Raw genomic sequence first — 15449 nt, forward strand, 5'->3', positions numbered from 1 at the left:
CTTTTAAGGACACCGAGACCATTTTACACGCCTTCATCTCATCACGCCTGGATTATTGCAACAGCCTTTTCACCTGTTTAACCCAAAAATCTATTGATCGACTCCAGACTGTCCAGAACTCAGCTGCCAGGCTTTTAACCAGAACAAAGAAATATGACCACATTACTGCTATTTTAGCTTCATTACACTGGCTCCCAGTATGTTTTAGAATTGACTTTAAAATTCTATTGATCACTTTTAAAGCTCTTCATGGCCTCTCGCCTTGTTATATTTCTGACCTTTTAGTCCCATACGCACCAGCACGTACCTTGAGATCCTCGGGCAGAGGTCTGTTGTCTGTTCCAGAGTCTCGACTGAAAACTAAAGGGGACAGAGCGTTTGCTGTCAGGGCCCCGAGGCTCTGGAACAGCCTGCCCGAGGAAATCAGGTCGGCTGAGTCAGTGAACTCTTTTAAGTCCCTTCTTAAAACATACTTTTTTGACTTTATTTTATCCCTTTTATTTTATTGTATTTTACTAATTTTATATAAAATTTTCATGCTCTTATCTTTTTTGTATTATTCTTTACACTTAAAAAAAAAACTTTGTAACTTGTTTTTGAAAAGTGCTCTACAAATAAGGATTATTATTATTATTATAAGGTACTATGAGCGCTCCTGACCATTAAAGGTTCAGTGTGTATCTAGTGGTGAGGGTTGTGAATAGCAGCCAGCGACTCATGGTGCATTTACGTGCTCGTCAGATGATCCCATTTAACGAGCTGTGAAGTCGTTTTTTTTAACTTAGGTGTGTTGGTTTGCTCTTATGTCTGAACTTGGAATCAACATGGACGCTGCTACAAAGATGTGTTGGATTAACATTACCAGAGCGTATAAACACACGCAGACATTCTACATGAACAGCAAACTAACCGTTATAACCAGATTACATGTTTGCAAAATATGTTTATGCAATACGTAATTTTGCACGAATCAAAGTTCTGTTTACTTCTTTATGTTCTTTATTTAAGGAGGAAAAAAAGCTTCTGATTAAACTAATGTTACTTGGTGTTCTTCTTCTTCGTACGTATTCAATGTAGTGGGCTATTGTAGAAACATGGCAGCGCAACATGGCGACGGCAAAACGGATGTTGTAGGCTACCTGCCGAATTTTGCATCCACCTCTTTTGTCAGCATAAAAGAGTGTTTCCTCCTGCGAGGTGCCTATGCAATTAATGGCAGGCATGCAGAATTCGGCACAACACCTGCGCTGCAAAACGTCACTGACTTGACGGCGCTGTTTTTATTCCTCTTTCTATCAAGTCGGTGAAAGTCAGCCTCAGTTATCTGGAACGCACCTGACTACCAATTACACAGCGTGGTAACTTCGACAGCTGTTTTCCAAAGTTAACATAGATCCTTATTAGCTGGCCTCCTTACATGCCCGCTAATAACTGTTTTGCAGATGTGTCTCCGACATTGACAGCGTTGTGTTGGACAGATTTGTGCAGCGGTGTTTATATCAACCATTCAATTCACAGACGGGTCTGCTGTCCGTGTTTGCGAGAGAGAGAGAGAGAAAGAGAAAGAGACCGACTGAGTGAGAGGATGTGCAGAGCAAATATGCGCTGCAAGCAAAAACGATTTTAAAACGGGTCGCCAAATCTACCTGGGCGGCTGTTAATCTACCTGGGCCCAAGTAAAGCCTATATGTGGGAAACACTGAAGGTATTCAGGTGCATTATAAGCTTCCTTATGATGGTTTAGAAGATTTATTGCATTAAAATATAGCTTGTTTTACCAGGCGAGGATGAAAATATCATATTTTTTCTTTATTGGATCTCCGTGTAGTCTGTAACGGTAAAATAAATATATTGATGTACAATGGATTTATATTCCTCAGCTTCTGACCTTTCAAAGGAGACCAGAATTATGCATCTAGGCCTGATGGTTTATTTTGGGTTTTTTATTTCAGGCGGTTTTTTTTGGAAAAAGGTGCCTGTCCCCAACAGGTTTTAAGTGAAGCACACTGTAAAACTTCAATTAATAGCCGAGTCCCAAATAGCCGCCTACCTCCTTTACTGGCCTGGTGTGGGAACAAATTGTGACAAATAAACACCTGGTCTGGTTTGTATAGAGATTCTTTGGATGTATAAAACCTCTTAAACCCCGCGGGGTCGCCGCTTTACCTGCTTCTAAGCTGCTTAGATCGTTAATACAAATATTAATGTTTAAAGGTATGATCAATATGTCAGTATGGACACGCTGCACATCCTTAGATCGGTTAGATTCTCCACAATACCACTAACGGAAAAAATAAGACCCAAAGTCTAATTCTTCTAGATTTACCGCTGTAACCTGCCTGGTACAAGAGATGAAACTCCCGTTACCTTTGAAGCCTCGTTCAGTCCAAATGTGTCCGTTCCTGATTATTTATCTTCCTTCAGTCTGTGAGGCTCCACCCATCAAAAGAATCAGAACAACTTTTCAGAAAAATTAATCAAAGTTCTGAATCCTGTAATGTGAAGTCCGTCGCTCTCTGTCTGCTAACTTCTCTCATCCTGCAGCCTGTTGTTGTTTTCCTTATGTTACTGCCTTCAAAATAAAAGCGCATAAGCCGTCTGTCGGAGCTGGATCAAATGAATGACGTGTATTTGATATTATTGGATAATTTTTATATAAGTATTATTCTGTTTGAAATAAATAAACTTTTTCATAGGTCAATTCAGTGATTTTAGAAAATAAAGGCCCGGGCTATTATTCAAAGTTTTACGTTATACACTGTATGAACAAAAGTATATGGACACCTACACATTACTTTTATGACATCCCATTCTAAATCAATAGGCATTAATATGGAGTTGGTCATATGGAGCATCCTTGTGGAACTCCATGACTAACTTTGGCGTGCATGGAGGACTCATTGTAATTCCATCGTAATTTTCACCAGTGCTGTCTCTGTGCTGTGATGAGCTCTAAATCCTGACTGAAAATCCTCAAATAAACTATTGCTAACTACTTACTAAGTCAAGTCTCAAGTCTCTGAGCTAGAGTCCAGGTCAAGTTTCAAGTCTCTGAGCAAGAGTCCAGGTCAAGTTTCAAGTCTCTGAGCTAGAGTCCAAGTCAAGTCTCAAGTCTCTGAGCTAGAGTCCAGGTCAAGTTTCAAGTCTCTGAGCTAGAGTCCAAGTCAAGTCTCAAGTCTCTGAGCAAGAGTCCAGGTCAAGTCTCAAGTCTTTGAGCTAGAGTCCAGGTCAAGTCTCAAGTCTCTGAGCTAGAGTCCAGGTCAAGTCTCAAGTCTCTGAGCAAGAGTCCAGGTCAAGTCTCAAGTCTCTGAGCTAGAGTCCAAGTCAAGTCTCAAGTCTCTGAGCAAGAGTCCAGGTCAAGTCTCAAGTCTCTGAGCAAGAGTCCAGGTCAAGTCTCAAGTCTCTGAGCTAGAGTCCAAGTCAAGTCTCAAGTCTCTGAGCTAGAGTCCAAGTCAAGTCTCAAGTCTCTGAGCAAGAGTCCAGGTCAAGTCTTAAGTCTCTGAGCTAGAGTCCAGGTCAAGTCTTAAATCTCTGAGCTAGAGTCCAGGTCAAGTCTCAAGTCTCTGAGCTAGAGTCCAAGTCAAGTCTTAAGTCTCTGAGCTAGAGTCCAGGTCAAGTCTCAAGTCTCTGAGCTAGAGTCCAGGTCAAGTCTTAAGTCTCTGAGCTAGAGTCCAAGTCAAGTCTTAAGTCTCTGAGCTAGAGTCCAGGTCAAGTCTCAAGTCTCTGAGCTAGAGTCCAAGTCAAGTCTTAAGTCTCTGAGCTAGAGTCCAGGTCAAGTCTCAAGTCTCTCCCGGTTATAATGAATGTTGGATCAGCTGCTGCGTTCAATCCAGGCTGCTTATAAAACTGCAGAGCTAGAAGGGATTCTGTAACTGTAACCTGTTTTTCACTTACAGAGCACAACCATGTGATGAGCAATGCAACTAATGACTTATTAACTACTGTAAGTCAACACCAACCGCAGACTCTCAAACCCAGGGTAAAGTTATAACTAAATTAAACTGTAACGTTACATGATCAACAATAAACCTGGAACCTGAGCCGTTCATAATTAACGTGATGGCAGCCAGCGGGACGTAAATGATTCGGTTAATCGCACACCACAACGAACGACAGTCAAAATTTAACCTCTGGTAGGTCGTAGCTAAAGCAAGAAGCAAGCTAACGTCAGACGGCCACTGCTGAGCTAAACATGTTCACTAACCTCAGGTTACTAACCTATGTTGCGTTCAGCGCTCCTTTGTTTGGGTCTTGTTGTATAAAGTGTTAAAGCCAAAGTTTATGATGAACGGCTCAGCAGCTGTTCGTTGTCCTCTCTCACGTGCGGCCGCGCAGCTGATGCTACGTGTTACGTAGGCAGGTTACAGGTAACGCAGGGAGGGAATAACAGCACGCTCATCAGACGCTTCCTAAAAATAAACAGTGTTCACGAGTCCCGCACAAGTCAAGTCTCAAGTCACTGTGCGTGCGAATTAAGTTGGACTCAAGTCCAAATCTCAAACTCGAGTCCCCGTCTCTGGTTGATTGTGTTTTTGTTTTTGTATAGTTCTAGTTTGTGTCAGGGTGTTTGGTTTGGTTTGATCCTGTATTGGGTTTTATGCTTCCAGTCTTTGGGAGAAACCCTGATTCTTGGCGAGAAGGATGACCTGTCTGGCGACCTGCGACAGCGTGGATCAAGACCATCACCTCCACCATCACCACCACCACCACCACAGAGCGCCTCCCCTCCACCAAACCTGAGGGACATCCCATAGGAACCCCAAACACCGGGCAGCTGCTAAAATATAGCGAACATCACCCTGTGAACCGCGTATCTTCCCACAATCTCAACATCCACATCTATTAGAATGAGCTTCTCCTTTTGATCAACCCCTCTCACAGATCTATAAGACCACCGTGTGAGGCCACTACAAGATCTGCAAGATCTCCTGAATCCTTACGTCTCCTTGAAGAACTCTATAAGAGGTCTACAAGATCTAAAACTCTTCTGCTGGATCTTCTAATATTTGAACTCATCTGCATTATGTTTGGAGTAAAGTCAGATTAGATTATTCAGATGTGCCCTCCCCAGAGACCATGACAAATTATTGGCAAAGATAATGTGACTATGTTTAGCTATAGTTTAAGAAACTCCCTGTCCTCTAGAAGTTATACAACAAATTTGCAACCGCAAATACTTTTTGAAGGAAAAAGCCGCCCCTCCTGCTGATTTTGACAGAAAATCATTTATATATCCATAAATTCATTCACAAAGAATATTTAGTGCTCTGCTAGAGCTACGTTCTTATGTGAGTGCTTCATTTTTAAACCCAAGACTTAGGGCTTGTAACTGTTTAGCTCTTTTTCCCGGCGCCCTACCCGAGAAAAACGCTCGGGTCAGGGAGTTGGTTCTTCTGTCCCTTGTGTTGAGACTAGAGGTCTTCACAAGTCCAACAGTTTGGGCTGAAACCCAAAAAGACCCAGAAATTTATTCCTGGACTGGTCTCTTATTTGAAAGCTGGGACTCGGACCAATGAAAAACCGAGAAATGGCCGACCTAACCCCAGCTGGGGGACCAGGGTGTGGACGCCAGGGGAGCGTGGCTCCTCTTAATGAGCCATGAGCTCCCCTAAAAACATGATTTGTGAAATTTTCCAGGGGTCTCTAAAATATTGACTTAAAATATTGCTTTATTGCCATGTATTTCTATTTTCCTCTGTGGATCAAATGTAAAACTAGGCTATTATTGATGTATGATTTATGTATTTATGCCAATTTACTTTAAAACAAACCGTATATATATATAACTTTTATCTAAGTAGGAAGTCACATTGAGATTAAATCCTACCAGCACGTTATTCTTGTCATCGCCATCGAAGTGTGGAAGTGCAATATCATAAACTTCACTCACTTTAGCTCAAAGATCAGAAGAAACTTTTTTAGTCCCACTCAGTCTGTGTGCAGAATCTCCATGATTAAATTAAGATAAAGCACCAGGTGAAACTCTGGAACAGCTTTGCACAGCAGGCAGGACACACCTTCCCACCTCATCTGAGTGTGAGAGGGGGTTTCCTGCCATTACTGATACTGACAGCAGGGCGCAATAGGTTGCATGAAATCAGCCTCTCATCACTCCTTGTGGTTTTTAATGGACCCCCTTTGGCAAGACCCAATCTGCACCTGCACCAATTTCACTACTGATGGTTATTTTAACATAATTAAAGTTAACTTTCTTAACAAAACTTTGTGTCTTACCTAATGTAAGGTCAGTAGCCTTCTCCTCTATGCCTGGCTGTGAAGAATATAATTCAGTGAAATTCTGGGTTTTTTGATTTTCCAGTAAAATGAGTCAAGTGTTTGGAACCAGTTGTTGTTGTTGGTGGGACTCATTGAAAACAAATGATAATGGTGATTTGCCCAGTGAGAGTGGGTGGGAGCTTGGTCCAGCGATTGAAGTCATCTTTTATTTTTTTAACAAAGGGGTGTAATTGATGTACCACACCTCTGATAGAAATGTACAAGATCCACAACGGCTGGGTTGAATCCGTACATGTCCTATAAAGAGATCTGCAAGAGCTACATGAGCTTTCCAAAAACTCAACTAGGCCTAGGCCCTTGACATACTAGACCAGACAGTACACGACTAATAATAATAATAATCCATGTTATTTGTGGGCCTTACAGATTAAAACAGTTAAAATACAATAAAGAAAATAAAAAAACAAGACACAATCTTTAAAAAGTTTTTGTAAATTAACAGAAAGCAGTTCCTCAAGAAGCCGGTGGAGGGTGGAGTTACGTGGAGTTATGTGGAGTTATGTGGGGTAGGCCTTTAGAAATAAGTGGGTTTTGAGCAAAGTTTTAAAGGAGGATAGGGACTCATGAATAGAGGGAGGGCTGAGACCAAGTCGAGACCAAGACCGAAGGAGGACGAGACCGAATCAAGACCAAGACCAGTTCCCCACATTACATGACACACAATAAAATGTGGAACGAGATCACAGGTACTTCCCCAAAACACCCACATACAAACACTAAGAGCTGAAATCAACGTAAGCATTGCCATCGCCGGGAGGGGGGACAGTCGTTAACGGGAACAACACATTTTTAATTAGGGTTATTGGTTGCATTTGAAGCAAAACGTTTTACATCCAATCAAAGTTTGGATGTTAATAAATAAATCAGACAATGCAAAAGCGATTTATTGATATTCTTGACTGGTCTTGAAATAAAATCCTCAATGTCCGAAACTGAGACAAGACCATCAAAAGAGTAGTCTTAAGACCAAGACCGGTCTCGAGTACTACAACACTACTGTCCAGTGCAAGAAACCTTAACTGACCAGATGTACATGAAATTGGATAATATGTATTTTTATATCCTGAAGGTTTTCAACCCAGCCTATTAATTCATTTGCATATGTAGAATAAATACGCAGAAACAGTTAATTTAAAATTGTGTCAGGGAGAGTATGAAATGAAATAACACAAAGCACAGAGTGTTCCAGAAGAGGTTTCATACTTTGTGTTGGTGTAATGTTTTTCACTTTAATTGAGAAAAGTCTTCAATTAGAATTAGAATGGTTAGAAGAGAATACAAGCAGCACATAAACATGCAACATATACAGGAAATATATTAACAAAACATCATATAATGTAGAATATGTATATGTTCTTCATGAAAATCTTGAGATCTTCCCTTTTATTTGTCTCCTATTCTCAAAGAATTCAGTGTCACCACTACAAAAAATAATTTTCTTCCTCTTTTTCTCTCCTTGAGCTCTTTTGATACCCAACGCTTTGATCTCATTAATCATTTTGGATAACTTGTTTGCATAAAAGCAGTAATTGATGAATATAAGTTGTAAGTTTTTTTGTTTGTTTTTGATTCTGTTTTCAAACAAATGTACAAATAAGTAAAAGCAAATCATCTGGGTTCTTCTTTCTTAAGGGAATATAAACATTTAATCAGAAAGTCTGATTCTTATAGTAACAAACAGGCTTTAAAATAATTTTTCGTCTGCAACACTTGATGCATTTACTTAATGTAGGCTAGTGGTGGACAGTAACTAAGTACATCAAGTACCATACTTAAGTACAAATTAGAGGTTCCTGAGTATTTTCTTTAATACCACTTTCTCCTTCTCCTCCATCTCTGAGGGAGATATTGGACTTTTTACTTCACTACATTTATCAGACAGCTTCAGTTACTTTACAAAGTCAGATTTTTACACACAAAACACATGAAGAGTTTATAAAATATGATGTGTAGTGATAAATTAAACTACCCAACAGTTTATACAAGTACTGCTAGTACAATAGTTGATTGACAGAAATTTAATTGGCAACTTTTCTGATCATTGTTGAGGTCTTTCTTCATGTATAAACATTTCAGCTTCACACGTGAAGATTTGTTGCTTTTCCTTTTGATTATTTTAATGTATTTTTAATCATTTTGAGGTTTGGACAGAGAAAACAAGCATTGTGAAGGTGTCACTTTGAGCTCTGTGACAACATGTGTCACTATTGTTAGAATTTTTACAATAGGTATTGAGGAAAATAATCAACATATTAATCCAGAATGAAAATAGTCATTAATTGCAGTCTGATACTAAACAGTTCAACCTCAATCATGTACAACACTAAAATCCTGCTTATACATGAAAGCATGAGGAATAGTAATTCCATGATATAATATACAGTCCCAGGAGATTTTTCATTCTACTTTGAGTACTTTTACTTTTTATACTTTAAGTAATTTACCTGATTATTAAAAACTTTTACTTTACCAACATTTTCAATGCAGAACTTTTACTTGTAACAGTATTTTTACAGTGTCGTATTAGTACTTTTACTAAAGTAAAGACTCTGATGTAGGCTATTTCTTAACAAGAATGTGTTTTTTAGTTGTTAGATTTGTTTAAATCACATTTCCCCACTAATAGTTTCTTATGTTTTGTACATTATTGTTTATTCCTCAGTGACTGTTCTTATTAAGATATACAACAGACCTAACACTTGGTGTCTCTGTGCTTATTGTATTTATAAAGCTTTTCAAATTCAGTGAACAACAACAACACATTTTTGTGCAAGTGTCGGTGTTCCCGGTCAGGCGCTCCGCAGACAGCTAAACCCCGCTCTGTGTGTGACGTGTAGGACCTCCTCCTCCGACACACAGCAGCGGTAATGGCGGACTTCGATAGCTACGAGGAGCGGGACCGGGCCTACGGCAGCTTCGGCGGCGGCAGAGGGTGAGTCTCCGCTTCACACGGCAGCTGTGCCGTATCCTTTAAGCACAAACCCCGGCCGGACCGTGGCCGTGGTTCCCGCTGCCGCCCGCCCCGAGCCTCGGCGCGGGGCGGCTAGGCCCCGGAGCTCGTCCCGCCCCGCGCTTGATGAGCATGGCGGCCACGAGTGAGAGGAGGCCGGGGAGAGCGGCTCGGAAACACCGCGGTCCCGGAGGTATCGGGCTAACTGTTAGCCGGGGGGCTAGCGAACCTGATGTCCCCATGTGGCGAAGATCTCCCCTGAGCTCGGTGGTAAAATGCCGTTTATCTGTTAAGTGTAATAATGCACCGGCCCCGGGGAGAGGCGAGACGGGAGGCCGCAGCAGGTGGAGGTGGTGGCGGAGCTGCAGCTGCAGGCTGCCCGCATGGCTGCATCATGTGTCCGCAGCTGCAGATCCATCCACGTAGTTAACAAACATGAGGCTGGAGATCGATCCGGGCTGGTTTATTGATATGTTTTGATGTGTGTAGTTTTCTGGTTTGTTATTTTAGTTGTTTATTAGCTGATCTCTGGTGAATGTGAGAAACGGTGGAAGCCTGGTTTGGTTGGGTTTGTTCAGGCTGGCTGCAGCTCCTGCAGGAGGTAAATAAGCTTTAGGTTGTGTTTGTTTTCCTTCACAGTCAGCTTATTCATTCAGGAGGGTGTCAGAAGTTTTGATTCAACACCTGATCTTGAGGACTGCAACTACATTATCATCATTATCAAATAATCCCTGAGTGGTTTGATCTGTTAAACATCACAGTAACATAGTTATATCTCAGAGTGACGTGGGTTGCTGAACAATGTTCTGTGGATTGATCAATCGATTTAGCTGTGAAGGTCAGTTTACCGGCTGCTGGGATTGTCCACACAAACTTCTGCCTCTGCTGCTGAAGAAATGAACCGTGTCATCCCTCAGAGCCTCCCTGTTGATGGTCTCTGGTTGTTTCATTATGTTCAGGAGAACCCAAAACTACAGTGTCACATATGTAAAAGTCTCCACGTATATAAACAGATGGAAGCTTTAACGAGGCTCATAGCACAAAGGAAAAGATACCTTTGTTCATATACACGAGGACTTTTCAGTTTATCTAATATTTTCAGTAGGGAAGAAAAATTGCAGGTGGTAGGAATGAACCGGGGCTGAAACTAACGCTGTTTTGTCTTCAGAAAAGAGAAGAAATGCCCGTCAAGGTGATGTCTTAACATGTTTTGAGAGTCCAAAACCCAAAGAGATTTTATTTACAGTGACATGTCACAAAGAAAAGCAGCAAATCGTCTCGTTCGAGATTGATCGTACAGCATAGAGAGAAAAGATAAATATAAAGAAAATATGATTTAGTGGAAAGTATTGGAGGTTCATTTGCATCAGATATGATTTTCTTCAAACAGCACCAAGTCATAACAGATGTTGTCTCACTGCACTTTTCATTAGGGCTGCAGCTAACGATGATTTTAGTAGGGCTGAACGATTAAATTGCATTTGCGATATCGCGATGTAATAAAACAAGATTTTCTAATCGCAAAGGCTGCGATTTCGCTCTGGTCACATGACACCCAAGCGGAAAGCAGTCTGCAGACGAAGTTGATGCTTCGTCTGCACGTTACGCTGCACCTTGCCTTCTTGTTGTACAACGACCTTAAGCTTGACAGAAGCTGACGCTACAGAAACTTCAGAGTCACACAGGGAATGAAAGTGGCAGCCGTGGGTCACGTGGTGGTGGTGGGTGAAATCGCCAACTGAAAGACACGTGTATTAAGGTAAGTGTGTTGTGGCGATCGGCACCTGTGTCACACACAGCAACCAGTCAGCTCAGGAAATATCTGTGAAACGGCGTTTCAAACCAAACGCACAAGTCTGAAAGAGGCCCGGTCTGTCCCGAGTTACAGCCGGTGCTCTGCTGACCGGCATCGGAGGCTGCGTAGGAACTCTGGTGTTGTCCGAGAATTACTAAGCTTATCTATTAAACAGGAGAGGCGTCACTTGGTTTTATTTTCGATGGCCAACTTTTGAATTGAACCTCAAACTAAGTATTTTTTGTTTGCTTCCTGGGAGATTAGAACTGAGACCAGGACGCATTAATTGGTGGTTGAACTTTGGGTTTCGTATTGAGCGAGTTAGTTAGAAAACGCTCCGAGATAACTGCTGTTGTGATTTGGCACTATATAAATAAAATTTAATTGAATAGTTTTTCTTGTGGTCTGTAGGCCGACCTGATGATATATCATATTATTTAATGCCATGACTTGACTCAAATTATCTTTCTCATATTACATCATATCATAACAAGGGCAAGAACGTGTATGTTCTATCTATCTAATATTGTGTTGGTCAGACTACACACTTGTTGACTGCTTGTCCATTTTGAATAATACAGAAGGTACAGAGCTTAAAAATGAATCGCTTATTAAATCGCAATCGCAGTATTAATTAAAAAATAAATTGCAATTAGATTATTTTCCAAAATCGTTCAGCCCTAGATTTTAGTATTCGAAGCTTCTATAGATTTGAACGATTCATCGATGCATCGTTTAAGAAGTACTTTTACAGAGCACCGGCTGCTTTCTGATCAGGCGCCGTCGTGCTGTTGCCGAGGCGACGTAAGTTTTGTTTTACGGTGGACGGACGGTAACATTACAGAGTTGTTGTTTTCTTTAGCTTGAAATAATCCCAGACTTTGGACACTTTCTGTCCTTCGCTGTTTTCTCTCTTCCTCCACTTTGCAAACAGCGCCATCATAATCACGTCGCGTTCACAGCGTAAACGCGATGTGCGACAGGAAGCGTCTTTGCGTCGACGCTTCGACGCAAATGGTAGGTTCTAGTTACTCGCATATTGTGCTCGTTTGCTGTATCGATTTTTAGGGGCTTATGCGAGCAAATTGTTCGCACTGTGGAGCCCGGGTGGGCGCCCCACCCAAGTAGAGTCTATGTGTGGGAAACACTGACTGAACCGTAGTTTTTCTTTTCACCAGCAGGTCTTCAGCAGTGTTGACCGCCACTGAGTGTCTGTCCATGTTGTTGGAGAGTTTGTGAGACGAGCAATTGCTGGCAGGCCTTTACAGAAACATAGAAATTAGATATATATATGTGTGTGTGTATACATATTTTGTGTGTTGTTTTTATTTATTCAGGGAGCTTTGCTGAGCTCTCTCTCTCTCTCTCTCTCTCTCTCTCTCTCTCTCTCTCTCTCTCTCTCTCTCTCTCTCTTTCTTTTATTTATATATATATTCATATGAACACCGCAAATCTGCACAAGGCTGACAATCTCAGAGACCCAGCTTTAAAACAGTTGTTAGTAATGAGTAATGGTTTAAAGTACATCAAGGAACATCTGGCTCGTGATGAAGCCTACAGAACGATGTCCACTGAGTTATAGCCTCAAACCTATAAGCACTTTTGAAAGGGGGCTGTTGCTTTATATTATTCTAAATAGACATTACTTTGTTAGTGTACAGTTGTGGTTATAGTACTTGCTTTTAATTTGCTTTTATTTTATATAGTTCCAAAGCAAAAATCTTATGTTAAACAGTTAGTTTGTATAAATCAGTGAATTACAGGAGGAGCCTACGCTGTCTTGTCTTCTTCCCCTGGCGTTGATACTGGTGTTCATTCTGAAGAGTAAACCTCGTTTACTTAATGCTAACGTTAGCTCGTTAGGCTGAGTGTTGGATATCAGTAACTCACTTGAAAGATATTTAATTAGTTAAATGGTTTAATTAGGGTCGGGGGGTGACAAAATTAATCCTGACTAGACGACTAATTGAATAAATAATTAACAGATTAGTCGGCTTCGAAAATAGTCATTAGTTGCAGCCCTATTGATGAACCCCACAAAGGATAGTATAGCGTAGGGCTGTCGCCGTGAAGTAATTTCCACCATGGCGATATGTTAGGACTCAACAGCGCGGTATTATTGCATCTTTCATCAATGAAGTAATTTGGTGCCATATAGCAGAGAAAAGCCTGATTTGTACTCCTGCGTTGGGTCTACGTGCGTAGCCGTGTATTTATACTTGTGAGTCGGTGTCCCCGTCATTCTGCGATTACACCCCCAAATGCTAGTCGGCGGTAGTGCTTCAGCGTCCACTGTGTTGACTTTTGCCGGCCAAGCATGCTAACTTCCTGTTTAGCCCTCCGCTAACGTGAATGGGGGTAAAATAGTAAACGTGCAGCTGGTGTAGCCTTTTCAAATGTTACCGACCGAGTGGATCACACTGATTTTGCTCGGGTTGTGACGGTCAAATATATTGATCCACCGTGTTACAGCCACCGTTTTGGCCGCTAGTAAAAGTTACTGAAAGCACGGACACTTCCTGTGGGCTCGGAGGCGTTGCGAAGCTACCCAGCTGACCAGTCACAGTGCTTACGGTCCGTGTCGTCTCGACGTGTAGTTACATTTTTGAGGAGGTGCACGTCAGTCTACACCGTAGATGGCGGCGTAGGGTAGGGGGCTATGCAGAAGCTACGCCGCCGATTTGACGCAGAAGTATAAATTGCACTTAAGAGTGTCCCCTCGCTTCACAGCAAGCAGCTTTATGGTCTGAGCAAGCTAGCTGCTGCGTGCTAGTCAACAACATTGCCAAGCAAACTCCTTTTTGTAGTTTGACAGTGTCTTTTTCAGACGTAGCTATATCATTACCTTCAGGGCACGTCTATCAAGTCAATTTACATACGCAGCAACGTACGCGCGCCACAGTGTGGAGCTGAATGGCTGTCCGCAACTAACCACTGTGGTTACTGTGGTAACATTGTAACTAAATTTCCACAGAAAGCAACATGAAAATCAGCTGCAGGCATCCGACACACTACGCTCGTTAGTTAGTGAGATTCAAATGAGGCTTAGCGTTCAGTTTCTATCGGCTGTCCCTCAGGATCACAACGTTAGTCCAACATCGCCGAGCGTGCTGGCCACGTTAGCCGTGCAGTATGCTAACGCCAAGTTAGCTAACCTTTAAAATAAACAGTAAAACAACCCAAAACACGGCAACACTTTCAGCTTCAGAGTTTGAAGTCAGGTCACGTACAGTCCTTGGCGATCCATCCTTGAACCGTTACAGAGCTCGTTGCGGTTGTGGAACTTTTGAAGCACTCATTTATTAATTTAACACGCCCTGATGTGTACAGTGTGAACATTGCGGTTGTTGCGGTGATTGCCAATCTGTGGGAAACACTGGGCCTTGCTCAAGGTGGTAAATGAGGGAGAGCAAGCACTGTTGGTTTACTTTCCACTAGGGCTGCAGCTAACGATGATTTTAGTATCTCAAAGCTTCTACAAATTATCTCATCGATGCATCGTTTAAGAAGTGCTTTTGCTTGGCGATACCGGGATCAGCTGTGACGTTACAAACTCACGGCCAACCCAGGCGGAGAACAACAAACACGTGGTCACATTTTCAGCTGAGGACTGCGGCTTACTTTGGCTTCAACTCAACAATCAGTCAGGATTTCAGTTAAATGCTAAAGTTACTGTTACATTGTCGTCGGCTCCGTGGACTTGATGATAGACCGGGTGCTTTCTGATCAGGTGCCATCGGCTCGGAAAAAAACAATATCTGTCGATCCCTACTACTATCAAGCTAACGTTAGCTCGTCTCTTCAGGACTGGCATTACACCGCCCTGTGAAAGCAGCTTTTAATCCCTACGAATGTTATTATTATTATTATTAATGTCTCCTCCATATCTGTAATCACGGCACGGCAGCAGGTGCGCTGCATGCCGGCTTGTTGATGACGTAGCCTGAGAAACAACCGAAAACCAACATCTCATCTGATACGAGTTAGTCCCAGGTCCCCCCGTCTGATACGAGTTAGTCCCAGGTCCCCCCGTCTGATACGAGTTAGTCCCAGGTCCCCCCGTCTGATACGAGTTAGTCCCAGGTCCCCCCGTCTGATACGAGTTAGTCCCAGGGCCCCCCCGTCTGATACGAGTTAGTCCCAGGTCCCCCCCGTCTGATACGAGTTAGTCCCAGGTCCCCCCGTCTGATACGAGTTAGTCCCAGGGCCCCCGCCGTCAGATAGGATGTGGTCCCAGGGCCCCCGCCGTCTGATAGGATGTGGTCCCAGGGCCCCCGCCGTCAGATAGGATGTGGTCCCAGGGCCCCCGCCGTCTGATAGGATGTGGTCCCAGGGCCCCCGCCGTCTGATAGGATGTGGTCCCAGGGCCCCCGCCGTCTGATAGGATGTGGTCCCAGGGCCCCCGCC

The 15449-nt window shown here is 42.5% G+C and overlaps 2 protein-coding genes across 3 annotated transcripts in view; both read left to right on the forward strand.

Annotated features, from left to right (window-relative positions):
• ano7 (anoctamin 7) overlaps positions 1–6168 on the forward strand; it is a 52972-nt gene extending 46804 nt beyond the window's left edge. The window contains exon 24 of the mRNA XM_046072760.1: positions 4608–6168. Within this exon, the coding sequence (XP_045928716.1) occupies positions 4608–4754 (147 nt within the window). The 3' untranslated portion in view covers positions 4755–6168. The remainder of the gene's footprint in view (positions 1–4607) is intronic.
• A 2910-nt stretch (positions 6169–9078) lies between these two features.
• Positions 9079–15449, forward strand: part of eif4h (eukaryotic translation initiation factor 4h) — a 30263-nt gene continuing 23892 nt past the window's right edge. For both annotated transcript variants that reach the window (XM_046073186.1, XM_046073187.1), the window contains exon 1: positions 9079–9229. In XM_046073186.1, the coding sequence (XP_045929142.1) occupies positions 9165–9229 (65 nt within the window). In that variant the 5' untranslated portion in view covers positions 9079–9164. The remainder of the gene's footprint in view (positions 9230–15449) is intronic.

This window comes from Micropterus dolomieu, linkage group LG17 (genome assembly GCF_021292245.1).
Source record: "Micropterus dolomieu isolate WLL.071019.BEF.003 ecotype Adirondacks linkage group LG17, ASM2129224v1, whole genome shotgun sequence".
Classification (NCBI taxonomy): Eukaryota; Metazoa; Chordata; class Actinopteri; order Centrarchiformes; family Centrarchidae; genus Micropterus; species Micropterus dolomieu.